The following is a 14,390-nucleotide window of genomic DNA, read 5'->3' on the forward strand; positions in this document are numbered from 1 at the left end:
TATAAGCCGGGATCACCAGCCGCCCGGAGCTGAGCTGCACCCCGTGCCCCGGCCCCACCGCAAATGTGGCCCAGTCCTTCAAGTCTTCCCCAATCACCTGCTCCGTCAAGTCCGTTAACGAGCTCCAGGTCTGGCCGGCATCTTTGCTTCGGACGTAGCACAGCCGGGCGGCGTTCTGCCCGGTCCAGATCTGGCATTGCTCTGTGACATGGTTCCTCACGCAGATGAAGAACAGGAAAACAGTCTGACTCTTCCGCTCGTACACCGGGCAGGGGTTCATTGTGCGGTGACCCGGTAACACTGCGTTCATCAAGCACTCCCTGGGCCCCCACTGCAGCAGGAGAGACGGGGCGAGAACAGGTAGGTCAGAGGGGTAAGTGAGCGGGGCCTACTCCTCAGTACATCACAATGACCATCCCATACGGGCTGGGCAGCAAGCGAGAGGGGTCTGCAGGGAAACAATGCACAAGGAATCACCTCAACCGAAGTCCCTGTCTTCCGACCTCGTCTCAGTACTAGGTACTCAGCATCCACGTCCTTGGGAGAGGAGCGTTTCTCCGCGAACGCCAGGAGCGTGTCTGTGGGGATATACAGCAGTGCGGGGATCCGATAGGTGACTCCACTCCATGGATCCTGGTGGAAGAGAGTCACCTTCCCAGAGCTAATCGAAGCCTTGATCATGATGTCTCGACGTACCAGAGACCTCAGCTGGGAGAGAAAAGGGATCAAGGGGGTTAAAACAATAAAATTTACCCTTTTAAAATTTTATATATCTGTGGTACCACACTATTTTAAAATCATGGTTGGGGTATAATCATTATTAGCACCAATTTTTTGTGCAAAGTTCAAAAAGGTTTCAGTTACCAATATATGTACATATATTTCCATATATTTCTGCCTCAACAAATAATGCAATTGCAAACAAAAAATATTCTCTGGTCAATCACAGTTTTGTTGTGATTTTTAAGATTTTTTTTTTTTATTATTTGTTATTCAAAGAAAAAATGTAAGGGGAAACCTTCATCATTAAGGTAAAGATAATATTAACAAAATGTTAATTTCTTTTTTTGGGCTTTTTATAAACTTGTTCTGCATTTTTTAAATATAGTTATAAGAATGTCATAACCAAAATGTTTTAAAATAACAATTTATGCATAAAGCTAACCAAACAATTTCAACAGGTTTCCACCTTTAGCTCCCAAACATAGCAAAGCATCATGAAAGTATACCCTCAAATACCCTCAAAGTACTGTATTTAAAATTTATTTTGGTTTAATTTTATAGTTGGTTTAATTTTGTATGCTTTTCTTTTGTTATGTTATGTTAATGAGAAGCAGTGGTTGTTAAAGTTGTGCTTCTAAACAGTTAACAAAAGTGAAATTGGTATCACAAGCAAATTAACTCTAAAAAGCTTGGTAAAAATTCTGTTAACTCCTTTGCTGAAACAAATTGTTCAGCAAGGGAAAGCAATACACCTTCTCATAGAAGATTGTGAGCATTTATTTTAGCCATTAAGCATTACATTTCATATAAAAATATTAGTAATGCACTTCAAATGAAAATGAATGTCTAAACAACAACTGCAAAAGTATAGCTTGTGTTATAAAAGGCTCGGTCCCTATTACCTTGTTCTTATTACATTGTAAACTAACTAAGTTAAACTGTGTATTAAGTTTGAGTTACTGAAAACAAAAACAAACAAAAACGCTTTATTATGTTAACTAACTAGCTGTTTAAGTTGCATCCCACAGACCAAAAACACCAGAAAATATCACACCCTGAAAATACCAGATGATATCAGTATACAGTGAAGAAACCCCCAAGCATCAAGAACAGAAAAATGAAGTGCTTTATAAATACGAGACTGGTCAAATACACCTCTATCTACCATATATGGACAATTAAGTTAACAATCAGCTAAAAACCACTAGCTGGACCAGGATAAGCCATCATTTAATTTCAACTTGGTTACTATGTAAAAACAACTGTATTATTGCTGTACTGCTGTACTGTTGTCTTATTGCTGTACTGTATTATTGCTGTACAACATTTACAATGTGCATAACCTTGCTAAACTGTTTAACCAACACACATGTAAAAATCAACAAACGAATGGCAGCAAACAACATGAAGGGAAGAAAAAAAAACAATGTGGTAAACAAACAAAAAGTTACATAGTAACGACAAATTGGGTAAACAAATTGCCTGTTAGTACCAGTCATAATTTGGGTCAGCGACACTGCATCCTAACTAAGGCACACGTTATGCAAAGCAATCTTGTTCAGTGTCTGGATACCAATACTAAATCCTGACACAGCAATATTTGATAAATTAGTTACTGTCCATTCAGTAGGTTATCTGGAAGACAGCATCCATAAGAAACAACTGGATCTATGTCAACTACTAGTGTATCGCAGAGCCGTGCAACCAATGGAACAGAGAAGTTAACCACGTCTATTTCCTGCCCAGTGAAGCTAACCAGAGGGTGACAACTAGCAGTAAGGGTAACCTATAACATGAATGGACAGTACTAGGTAGTAACTAATTACAATATATTTCTATATAAAAGGCCTCAGTGGTAGTGTCACTACTCCAAATTTCTGTTTTACTTCTCATATACATAGCACTGTGGAACATACTATCACAATCCCTATCCCAATATTTCAAAACACTCAGCCTACTACTAATGATGAGACAAGTGATAACTGGAATTGCCCTAATAGGAGTGTGTTTCTATCTGTGTCACAGAAGTAAAAGGGCCAGAGTACAACACCGGACTGGAAAAACATGGTTATGCTTGGATATAAGGTGGTATCATATGTACACATACATACTATACATATATGCCCATACACACTCCAAATATATATGCCATATCCATATAATTGATATATATTAATTATTTGAGAGTGCCTCTAAGGCTCAATCATAATACTACATTCCTCAGTCATGGTCCCGGGCCTTGATCATGATGTCTCGACGTACCAGAGACCTCAGCTGGGAGAGAAAAGGGATCAAGGGGGTTAAAACAATACTAGTTACGGAGCTTCTCTCAGCCACAGAGCTGCACTCACCTGCTCAGACAGGAAACATACTGGGCTCCTTCTTCCCCATCTCTGCCATAGACTCACTGCACCAGGCAACCAGGTCAGGGACCAATGCTGCAAGGGGCTCAGCACAGACTTAGCTCCTACTGATTTCAATGAGAGCAGGATCCAGCCCTGATCAGCAGGGGGTGGGGGCCAGGACGCAGAGTTAGGGCCAAATTCTGCTCAGTTACACCAGAGTAATTTCTGGCTCTGGGTTTACACCAGCGTCACAGCGATCAGAACCCGGCCCCCACTGTCTCCAAGTGACAAACAGGGGCCTCCCTCCAAGCCCAGACCTTCCCAGCACCACTCAGGGCAGCAATTTACCCTCAGCCGGTGCCTGTCCTGCTGGAGGAGATCCCCGCAGTGCTGTCTCCAATGCAGACCGGCTCTGGCCTCTCCCTCCTGGCCCGGCTTTCTGCTCTTTCCAGCGGGGAACGGGACAAACTAGACCAGGGAGCCTAGAAACAGCAAGAAAAGTGAGAGGAGAAGCTCTAACCCTGGCAGGGATTCAAGCCCTACTGAGCCGAGCCAAGCGCTCCCCACCCCTGCAGACACTGCTTCATCCAAGATTACTGCCAAAGAGACGTGCTACAGCGCCCCACCTCAAAAAGGCCTACGCACTGCCCCCAATCATGGCAAGTCCCCCCAACAGACCTGGCCCCCTACCCGCCCATTGCGCCGAGTCCCCCCACCACCATCAGACATACTCCCGCCAACCCGCAAATCAGTAGGAGCAAGTTCCCCCACCCCATCAAACCTGCCCCTCCATGCCCCCATTGCGCCGAGTCCCCCCACCCTATCAGACGTGCCTCCACCTCCCCAATGCGCCGAGTTCCCCCCACCCCATCAGACGTGCCCACACCCCCCTTGCGCCAAGTGCCCTCCACCCCCATCAGACCTGCCACCCCCATTGCGCCAAGTCCCCCCCGCCCCATCAGACCTGCCCCCGCCATCCCGCATAGTATCGAGTTCCCCCGTAGCAAGATGAGGCCCTGAAACATAAACCCTTGGTATCGGAGGCCCGGTATGAGGCCTGAGGCCTGAACTAAAGTAATGGTCAAGACTTTACTAACATAATGCAAAGTTAAGCTGTGGGACAGAGGCAGGCCCTGCTCACAGAAGTTGGCAAGGAGAAGGCTGCTAATTGCACGCATACACATATCTAAAAGGTATCAAGTACTAATAGGATGAACATGTGCCAGGATGGCACCAGAACATTCTGGTACGAACACATTCCACAGAGATAATGGGGAACAGGCTGACCCATCCTAAAGACAGGGTCAAAAGGATAATATGATGGATAAAGTTGTTTGTTCAAACCAACATGTACTAGGAGAGAGGCAGCACCCTAATGCGTAGAGGGGTTGTACCTCAATGCTTCAGGAGTGATGTGTAACCTGTTTGCACCTGTGTATAAGAATGCATCCCTGGGGCGGTGTCTTTGTTTGGCTTAGGGGGCAGTGGAGTGTCCCGCCACTGTCTGAGCCGGTCCATTGTCAGGGAGCACATCTGTATTAGCAGAACTATAGACATCTGATCCAGGGAGCTAGAGACTGTGTTTCGTTTGGCAATAAACCTGGCCGGGGGCCTATGTACCTTATCGGAGTCTGTGGTCATTGGGGGTTCGCTCGAGGTCTGCTGTGCCAGCGATCTGCGCAGAGCCGGGACAGCACACAGAGGGAACACACCCACACAGCCGACTGTTATCAACATTGAAGAGAGCACAGCACCACACAAGTGATGTCTGACAACACCCCTCAGCCCCATCAAACCTGCCCACCCCCATCCTCCCAATGCGCCGAGTCCCTCCCAGTCCATCAGACCTGCCCCCCCCAGCCTATTGCGCCTAGTCCCTTCCACCCCCATCAGACCTACTCCGCCACCCCCATTGCGCCGAGTCCCCCCCGCCACCATCAGACCTGCCCCCGCCCCCCATTATATCGAGTTCCCTGCAGCCCCATTAAACCTGCCCCCTCCATGCCATCAGACCTGCCTCCCGCCAACTCCCTATTGCGCCAAGTCCCCTCCACCCCCATCAGATCTGCCCCCTCAACCCCCTTTGTGCCAAGTCACCTCCGCCCCCATCAGACCTTCCCCGCCCCCCCCATTGCGCCAAGACCCTTCCACCCCATCAGACCTACCCCCCACTCCTCCATTGTACCGAGTCCCGCCCGCCCCCATCTGACCTGCCCCCGCCGCCCCTCACCGCAGACTCTGCTCCGCACTCACGGCTCCAGGCACCTGCACAGCAAGCAGGTGCTTGGGATGGCCAATGGAAAGGGGTGGCACATCCGGCTCTTCGGCGGCAGGTCCGAGGGAAAAATGAACCAGCGGCGGTAGAGCTGCTGCCGAAGTGCTGCCGATTGGAGCTTTTTTTATTTGTATTTTTTTTTTGTTTGCACCGCAGTCCCTCCCTGATTTCCCGCATCTGGCAGTCTTGTTTCGCCACCTAGTGGCGCTTCTCCATTTTGAAGCACGTGGAGGAGAGGAAGGTGATCAGGAACAGTCAACATGGATTCACTAAGGGCAAGTCATGCCTGACCAACCTGATTGCCTTCAAGGATGAGCATAAGTGCCTACTCCATGGGTGCTCCGGGGCTGGAGCACCCACAGGGAAAAATTGGTGGGTGCTCTGCACCCACCGGCAGCCAAGCTCCCCTCCCTGCCCCTCCCCCCGACTCACCTCACCTCCACCTCCTCCCCTGAGCGCACCGCGTCCCCGCTTCCCCTCCCAGCACTTGCCGCCGTGGCGTAACAAGCTGTGGGAGGGAGGGAAGGAGGGAGAGAGGAGGAGCGGGAACATGGCGCTCTCAGAGGAGGAGGCTGGGAAGAGGCAGGGCCAGGGCGGGCACTTGTGGAAGGAGTCGAATAGGGGCAGGGAGGGGGTGGAGTTGGGGTGGGGACTTTGGGTAAGGGGTTGGAATGGGGGCGGGGCAGGAGTGGGAGGGGTGAGGCAGGGTGGAGTTGGGACGGGGCCAGTGGGGTCGAGCACCCACCGGTGCCAGGAAAAGTTGGCCCCTGTGATGATGAAATAACTGGCTCTGTGGATATGGGGAAAGCAGTGGACGTGATATATCTTGACTTTAGCAAAGCTTTTGATACCGTGTCCTACAGTATTCTTGCCAGCAAGTTAAAGAAGTATGGATTGGATGAATGGACTATAAGGTGGATAGAAAGTTGGCTAGATTGTCGGGCTCAATGGGTAGTGATCAATGGCTCGATGTCTAGTTGGCAGCCGGTATCAAGTGGTGTGCCCCAGGGATCGGTCCTGGGGTCGGTTTTGTCCAACATCTTCATTAATGATCTGGATGATGGGATGGATTGCACCCTCAGCAAATTCATGGATGACATCATAGGAGCTGACTCCATGGGTGCTCTGGGGCTGGAGCACCCTTGGGGAAAAATTAGTGGGTGCTCTGCACCCACTGGCAGCCAAGCTCCCCTCCTGCCCAAGTGAGCACACCGCGTCCCCGCTCCTCCCCATACCTCCCAGTGTTTCCTGCTCGGCCACTGCGAAACAGCTGTTTGGCAGGGTTAGCACGATCCGGGAGGAGGGGGAGAAGCGGGAATGTGGCGCGCTCAGGGGAGGAGGCAGGGAAGAGGTGGGGCCAGGGCAGGGATTTGGGGAAGGAGTTGGAATTTGGGCAGGGAAGGGGTGGGAAGAGGCAGGGCAGGAGCAGGGCCTCATGGAAGGGGTGTAGTGGGGGCAGGGCTAGGGGCGGGGTGGGGTCGAGCACCCACGTGAAAGAGGGAAGTTGGCGCCTATGGATGACACTAAGCTGGGGGGAGATGTAGATACGCTGGAGGATAGGGATAGCGTCCAGAGTGACCTAGACAAATTGGAGGATTGGGCCAAAAGAAATTGGATGAGGTTCAACAAGGAAAAGTGCAGAGTCCTGCTGCGATGGGTTTGATCACAGAGACCCTCTTGGGACTGTCACCTGACATGCTGAAGTTACCTCTGAGCCCATTTTTCCTGCCAGCTTGGGACTCCAGAACCCTGCCTTCTTGAGTCCAACATGCTAGCCTGCTGCAACACAGACCCAGGTCTGGTCCATGCCCCCCAAAGCTGCAGGCTTTAACCAAAAACTGCTCAGCAGGTCACCTATCTCCAGCACCCAGACACCCAGTTCCCAATGGGATCCAAACCCCAAATAAATCCATTTTACTCTGTATAAAGCTTATACAGGGTAAACTCACAAATTGTCCGCCCTCTATAACACTGATAGAGAGATATGCACAGCTGTTTGCTCCCTCAGGTATTAATCACTTACTCTGGGTTTACTAATAAACAAAAGTGATTTTATTAAGTATAAGAAGTAGGATTTAAGTGGTTCCAAGTAATAACAGACAGAACAAAGTGAATTACCAAGCACAATAAAACAAAACACGCAAGTCTAAGCCTAATACATTAAGAAACTGATTACAAGTAAATCTCACCCTCAGAGATGTGTGGTAAGAGGAGGCCCTGAGATATAAACCTTGGTATCAGAGGCCCGGTATGAGGCCTAAGGCCTGAACCAAAGTAATGGTCAAGACTTCGCTAACATAAAGCAAAGTGAAGCTGTGAGCCAGAGGCAGGCCCTGCTCACAGAAGCTGGCAAGGAAAGGGCTGATGTTGCATAAATATATATTCACTTAGCATAGTTACAGTATAAACATGGTACCAAGATACACTACACCGGAACATTCCACAGATAACAGGGAACAGGCCGACCCATCCCAATGACAGGGGCAAAAGGGTAAAATGATGGATAGAGTTGTTTTGATCCAACCAACATGTACAAGGTGAGAGGCGGCACCTTACTACGTAGAGGGGTCGTACCTTGCTACGTAGAGGGGTTGCACCTCAATACGTCAGGAGTGATGTGTAACTTGTTTGTACCTGTGTATAAGAATGTATCCCTGGGGTGGTGTCTTTGTCCGGCTGAGGGGGCAGTGGAAAGTCCCGCCACTGAGCTGAGTCCATTGCCGAGCGGCACTTTCTAGCAGTATGCCCGGTAGACTAAGTAATCTACGGGGAACTGAAATTGTGTCAGGGTCGCAATAAACCTGGCCGAGGTGCCTTTGTACCTTACTAGACTCTGTGGTTATTGGGGGTTCTCGTCGGGTTTGCTGTGTCAGCTATCTGCAGAGCTGGGGCAGCACACAGAGGGAACACACGCACGCAGCCGAGTGATATCAACAGGAGAAAGCAGAAGCACCACACCGGTAGCCTCTCACAACAAGATGTTCCAATAAGCTTCTTTCACAGACTAGACTCCTTCCTAGGCTGGGCCCAATCCTTTCCCCGGTACAGTCTTTGTTAGTTCCAGCAGGCATCTTAAGTGAAAAGCAGGGGCTCTCTCATGACTGGAAGCGCCCTTTGTTCTGTTCCACCCCCTTTTATATCTTTGGCACAAGGTGGGAATCCTTTGTCTTTCTCTGGGTTCCCACCCCTCCTTCTAAATGAAAAAGCACCAGGTTTAAGATGGATCATGTGACATGTTCACATGTCCTGTGAGGCTTCATTACCCACAGGCTGGCACCCAGGTATACAGGGAGGTTTGCAAGTAAACAGAGCCATTTACAGCCAACTGTCCTAGTGAATAGGAGCCATCAAGATTCCAAGCCACCATTAATGGCCCACAATTTGCATAATTACAATAGGACCTCAGAGTTATATTTCACATTCCTAGTTTCAGATACAAGAATGATACATTCATTCATTTAGGATGAACACACTCAGTAGATTATAAGCTTTGTAATGATACCTGACAAGAGACCTTTTGCATAAAGCATATTCCAGTTACACCATATTCACTCTTATAAACATATTTTTATAAAGCATATGGAGTGCAACATCTGGGCTGAGTTTGGGCTGGGGGAGGTCCGGGCTGGGGCTGGGTTTGGGGCGCTCTTTCCCTGTTCCCTAGGAAGTCTTCTGCAAACCAGGCTGTAGGAAATCCCGGACCCCAAAGAAGAGACACCCGAAAGAAGAGGCTGCTTTTGGAAGCCCAGGCCTCATGGGTGGGAGGATCTTCGCGGGGAGGTGCCTCACATACTCCCCCAGAGGACACCGCTAGACGGATTTCAGCTTTGCTTTGGGCTGCTGCTCCAAGGAGTCTCTGCCCTTCTGGAGATCCTCAAAGCAGAAGAGCTGGAAGGCGATCTCCTCACACGCATAATTCACCCCGCACTCAAACAGGCAGCCAAACAGGAGCGGCGCTGGCGCTTCCTGTAACACGGCCAGGTCCGAGTAACTACACGGCCCTTTGTACAGGAGACAGGGGTGTTCCCACTTGGCCTCATTCAATGGGGACCGGTTGAGGTAGATGCCCAGGTCGACCCGCTTGCATTTATCCATCGGGTGGGAGTACAGCAGCCATGACATGGTGCTTCTGCGGATGGTGGAGGGGGCGTTTTCATCGTTCAACAGGCAGGTCGTCTCGTAGGCTGGGGCGTCTGGCTCTTCCACGCCATCGGCCTCTAGAAGCCCTGCTGTCGGCGTGAAGCTCACCACGCTGCCCTGGCAGCCGTCAGGCGGCTCGCACAGCTCCTTGCATGAGGAGGGGCTCTCAAATGTCAGCCCCTGGTCTGTGCTGAGCGCCTCTGCCCGGCACCGGCAGAGGGTGCGGGCATTGCAGTACAACACGGGGTCACAGGCCTGGCACACCACCTCGGCCACCTGGCACTCCCCCGTCTTCATGTCTTTAATCAGCTCACCCTTGTGCCAGCGCTGCCCGCCGTCGTCACTATAAAAGACCAAGGCCCGGGGCAGGGTCCAGAAGGGCAGTGGCAGGCGGCAGCAGCGAGCGGTAATGTGGTAGGTATAAGCCGGGATCACCAGCCGCCCGGAGCTGAGCTGCACCCCGTGCCCCGGCCCCACCGCAAACGTGGCCCAGTCCTTCAAGTCTTCCCCAATCACCTGCTCCGTCAAGTCCGTTAACGAGCTCCAGGTCTGGCCGGCGTCTCCGCTGCAGACATAGCACAGCCGGGCGGCGTTCTTCCCGGTCCAGATCTGCCATTGCTCTGTGACGTGCTTCCTCACGCAGATGAAGAACAGGAAAACAGTCTGACTCTTCCGCTCGTACACCGGGCAGGGGCTCATCGTGCGGTGACCCGGTAACACTGCGCTTGTCAAGGGCTCCCTGGGCCCCCACTGCAGCAGGAGAGAGGGGACGAGAACAGGTAGGTCAGAGGGGTAAGCAAGCGGGGCCCACTCATCATTATGATGACCAACCCGTACGGCCGGCTCAGAACCGGATGGGCCTTGGAGCTCACACTTCACCCCACCACCAGGGGGAGCTGTTGGGCCCTCAGCACTTCTGAAAACCAAGCAGGTGCTAAAACAGGGATCGAAGAGCCTCATTTTAGGCTCTTGGTTCTGCCGTCCCCTAAGGGAGCACGGGCGGGGCTGCAGCAGCTCCCCTCACGGCTGCGCTGGCTTCTGCTTTAGTTGCTTGGCTCTGCTTTTCCTCCCTACGTGGATCCAGCCAGACACAAGCTGGCTGCAATTAGAGACAAGACACATGCCAATCACGCAGTCACTAGCTCTGTGGGAAAGGGACTGTCGCAATCCCAGCCAGATCCCCGGCCCGGCCTCCCTCTCCTGAGCTGCTCTCTCAGACGTCTACACTGCATTTGGAGTGAGCCTCCCAGCCCAGGGCGGCAGTATGGTTGCCAGGTTTCCTCCCCCATCATAGTCCTTAGGGGTGCGATCCTGCAAGGTGCTGAGCAGTCTCAACTCCCTCTGGACTTCAAAAGGCAGGTAAAGGCCCCCGGCACCTCATCGGAGCGCCCTGCCCCTCACAGGAGCTAGCCCTGTGCCAGTATCATTAGCTACTGGGGGGTGCATAGCCTGGAGTGCAGGTATCCAGGGAGAGGCAGAACCCCGGGAAGAGCTAATGCTGAGACACTCGGGCAGAGAGCGGGCACTAAGCAAGGGGGGTCTGCAGGGAAACAATGCGCAAGGAATTACCTCGACCGAAGTCCCTGTCTTCCGACCTCGTCTCAGCACCAGGTACTCAGCGTCCTCGTCCCTGGCAGAGGAGCGCTTCTCTGCGAACGCCAGGAGCGTGTCTGTGGGGATATACAGCAGTGCAGGGACCCGATAGGTGACCCCACTCCGTGGATCCTGGTGGAAGAGAGTCACCTTCCCAGAGCTCATCGAAGCCTTGATCATGATGTCTCGACGTACCAGAGACCTCAGCTGGGAGAGAAAAGGGATCAAGGGGGTTAAAACAATACTAGTTACGGAGCTTCTCTCAGCCACAGAGCTGCACCCACCTGCTCAGACAGGAAACGTACTGGGCTCCTCAGACAGAACAAGTAATAACCCTGAGCCGTAAAGGTCGGAGTGTATTAGCTGCGTGCTGCAGAGCTCAGCCATACGTGGTTACAGCCCACCTCCAGCTATGCACATCCTTATTTCAGTTTCCTTTTGCTGCTATTTCTTTTGCTCCCAACTCCCCAAAATGGACTTTGTTTCCTCCATGCTCTGCCGCTGCCGCCCAGAGTTTCCCCGCACACTTCAAAGGGAGATGGGGCAATTTAAGCCCCACATTGAGGTTTTGTAGATAACGACGGGAGAAATGCGATCACGACATTTTTAATTAAAGTGTCAGTGAAAAACTTTGGCCTCTCTTTCAAACACCTCCACGAACAACAGCTCGGAGGGAGGGAGTGCAGAGCCAGGAAGGGAAAGAAACAGAAAGAGAAGCCCCCAGGGATCAACCTAGATTAGAGGAGGGACATTTTACCTTTGTTAAAAAAAGAACAAATGCTGGCCACAGCGAAACATGGATGAAGGCAGGATGGCCCTGTGGTTAAGCCACAAGTCAGGTGATCTGGCTTCTCTCCCCATCTCTGCCATAGACTCACTGCATCAGGCAACCAGCTCAGGGACCAATGCTGCAAGGGGCTCAGCACAGACTTAGCTCCTACTGATTTCAATGAGAGCAGGATCCAGCCCTGATCAGCAGGGGGTGGGGCCAGGACACTGAGTTAGGGCCAAATTCTGCTCAGTTACGCCAGAGGAATTTCTGGCTCTGGGTTTACACCAGCGTCACAGAGATCAGAACCCGGCCCCCACTGTCTCCAAGTGACAAACAGGCACCTTCCTCCAAACCCAGACTTTCCCAGCACCAGCCCAGGGCAGCAATTTACCATCAGCCGGTGCCTGTCCTGCTGGAGGGGATCCCCGCAGCGCTGTCTCCAATGCAGACCGGCTCTGGCCTCTCCCTCCTGGCCCGGCTTTCTGTTCTTTCCAGCAGGGAATGGGACAAACTAGACCAGGGAGCCTAGAAACAGCAAGAGAAGTGAGAGGAGAAGCTCTAACCCTGGCAGGATTCAAGCCCTACTGAGCCGAGCCAAGCGCACCCCACCCCTGCAGACACTGCTTCATCCAAGATTACTGCTAAAGAGACGTGCTGCAGCGCCCCACCTCAAAAAGGCCTACACACTGCCCCCAATCATGGCGAGTCCCCCCAACAGACCTGGCCCCCTACCCACCCATTGCGCCGAGTCCCCCCCCTCCACCATCAGACATACTCCCGCCAACCCCCATTGTACCAAGTTCCCTGCAGCCCCATCAAACCTGCCACCCCCATTGCGCCGAGTCCCCCCCACCCCATCAGACCTGCTCCCGCCATCCCCCACAGTATCAAGTTCCCCTGTAGTAAGATGAGGCCCTGAAACATAAACCCTTGGTATCGGAGGCCCGGTATGAGGCCTGAGGCCTGAACTAAAGTAATGGTCAAGACTTTGCTAACGTAGTGCAAAGTTAAGCTGTGAGGCAGGCCCTGCTCACAGAAGTTGGCAAGGAGAAGGCTGCTAATTGCACGCATACACATATCTAAAAGGTATCAAGTACTAATAGGATGAACATGTGCCAGGATGGCACCAGAACATTCTGGTACGAACACATTCCACAGAGATAATGGGGAACAGGCTGACCCAGCCTAAAGACAGGGTCAAAAGGATAATATGATGGATAAAGTTGTTTGTTCAAACCAACATGTACTAGGAGAGAGGCAGCACCCTAATGCGTAGAGGGGTTGTACCTCAATGCGTCAGGAGTGATGTGTAACCTGTTTGTACCTGTTTATAAGAATGCATCCCTGGGGTGGTGACTTTGTCTGGCCTAGGGGGCAGTGGAGTGTCCCGCCACTGTCTGAGCCGGTCCATTGTCAGGGAGCATATCTGTATTAGCAGAACTATAGACATCTGATCCAGGGAGCTAAAGACTGTGTTTCGTTTGGCAATAAACCTGGCTGGGGGCCTTTGTACCTTATCGGAGTCTGTGGTCATTGGGGGTTCGCTCGAGGTCTGCTGTGCCAGTGATCTGCGCAGAGCCGGGACAGCACACAGAGGGAACACACCCACACAGCCGACTTATCAACATTGAAGAGAGCACAGCACCACACAAGTGATGTCTGACAACACCCCTCAGCCCCATCAAAGCTGCCCACCCCCATCCTCACAATGTGCTGAGTCCCTCCCGGTCCCTCAGACCTGCCCCCCCCACCCTATTGCGCCTAGTCCCCTCCACCCCCATCAGACCTACTCTGCCACCCCCATTGCGCCGAGTCCCCCCCCCGCCCCATCTGACCTGCCCCCCGCCAACCCCCTATTGCGCCAAGTCCCCTCCACCCCCATCAGATCTGCCCCCTCAACCCCCTTTGTGCCAAGTCACCTCCGCCCCATCAGACCTTCCCCGCCCCCCCATTGCGCCAAGACCCCTCCACCCCATCAGACCTGCCCCCAACTCCTCCATTGTACCGAGTCCCCCCCGCCCCCATCTGACCTGCCCCCGCCGCCCCTCACCGCAGACTCTGCTCTGCACTCACGGCTCCAGGCACCAGCACAGCAAGCAGCTGCTTGGGGTGGCCAATGGAAAGGGGCGGCACATTCGGCTCTTCGGCGGCGGATCCCTTGGACCTGCCGCCAAATTGCTGCCGAAAAATGAAGCAGCAGCGGTAGAGCTGCTGCCGAAGTGCCGCCGATTGGAGCTTTTTTTATTTTTATTTTTATGTTTTTTTTGGCGCCGCTTGGGGCGGCAAAAATGCTGGAGCCGGCCCTGCCACTGGGAGCAGCAGGACCCGCACACCCCCTAATTGGAATCGACATGAGCAATCACGCAAAGAAGAAGAATCACTTCCCTCGATCTGCTGGCAATGCTCCTATTAATGCAGCCCAAAATGCCATTAGCCTTCTTGGCAACAAGAGCACATTCCTGACTCATATCCAGCTTCTCGTCCACTGTAATCCCCAGGTCCTTTTCTGCAGAACTGCTGCTTAGCCAGTCTGTCCCCAGCC

At 52.2% G+C, this 14,390-nt stretch overlaps 2 protein-coding genes across 4 annotated transcripts in view; both read right to left on the bottom strand.

Moving 5' to 3' along the window:
• The window catches only part of LOC135981270 (sialidase-3-like), a 7,959-nt gene extending 7,234 nt beyond the window's left edge, over positions 1 to 725 (bottom strand). The window contains exons 1-2 of the mRNA XM_065582899.1: positions 478 to 725; positions 8 to 331 (exon numbers count right to left, since the gene is read on the bottom strand). Coding sequence (XP_065438971.1) covers positions 8 to 331; positions 478 to 681 — 528 coding nt within the window. The 5' untranslated portion in view covers positions 682 to 725. The remainder of the gene's footprint in view (positions 1 to 7; positions 332 to 477) is intronic.
• Positions 726 to 5,777: 5,052 nt separating this feature from the next.
• LOC135980914 (sialidase-3-like) lies at positions 5,778 to 12,388 on the bottom strand. Of its 3 annotated transcripts, none has more exons than XM_065581481.1 (3): positions 11,361 to 12,183; positions 11,053 to 11,283; positions 5,778 to 10,233 (listed from the first exon to the last, which is right to left on the bottom strand). In XM_065581481.1, the coding sequence occupies exons 2-3, from the start codon at positions 11,254 to 11,256 to the stop codon at positions 9,154 to 9,156; spliced, it is 1,284 nt and encodes a 427-aa protein (XP_065437553.1). In that variant the 5' UTR covers positions 11,257 to 11,283; positions 11,361 to 12,183; the 3' UTR covers positions 5,778 to 9,153. The 3 variants fall into 3 exon arrangements, with proteins under 3 accessions (XP_065437553.1, XP_065437551.1, XP_065437552.1); XM_065581479.1 differs by lacking the exon at positions 11,361 to 12,183 and adding an exon at positions 12,240 to 12,388 and having other exon boundaries at positions 5,779 to 10,233; XM_065581480.1 differs by lacking the exon at positions 11,361 to 12,183 and having other exon boundaries at positions 5,779 to 10,233; positions 11,053 to 11,354.
• Between the last annotated feature and the right edge of the window lie 2,002 nt (positions 12,389 to 14,390).

This window comes from Chrysemys picta, chromosome 1 (assembly GCF_011386835.1).
Source record: "Chrysemys picta bellii isolate R12L10 chromosome 1, ASM1138683v2, whole genome shotgun sequence".
Lineage (NCBI taxonomy): Eukaryota > Metazoa > Chordata > Testudines > Emydidae > Chrysemys > Chrysemys picta.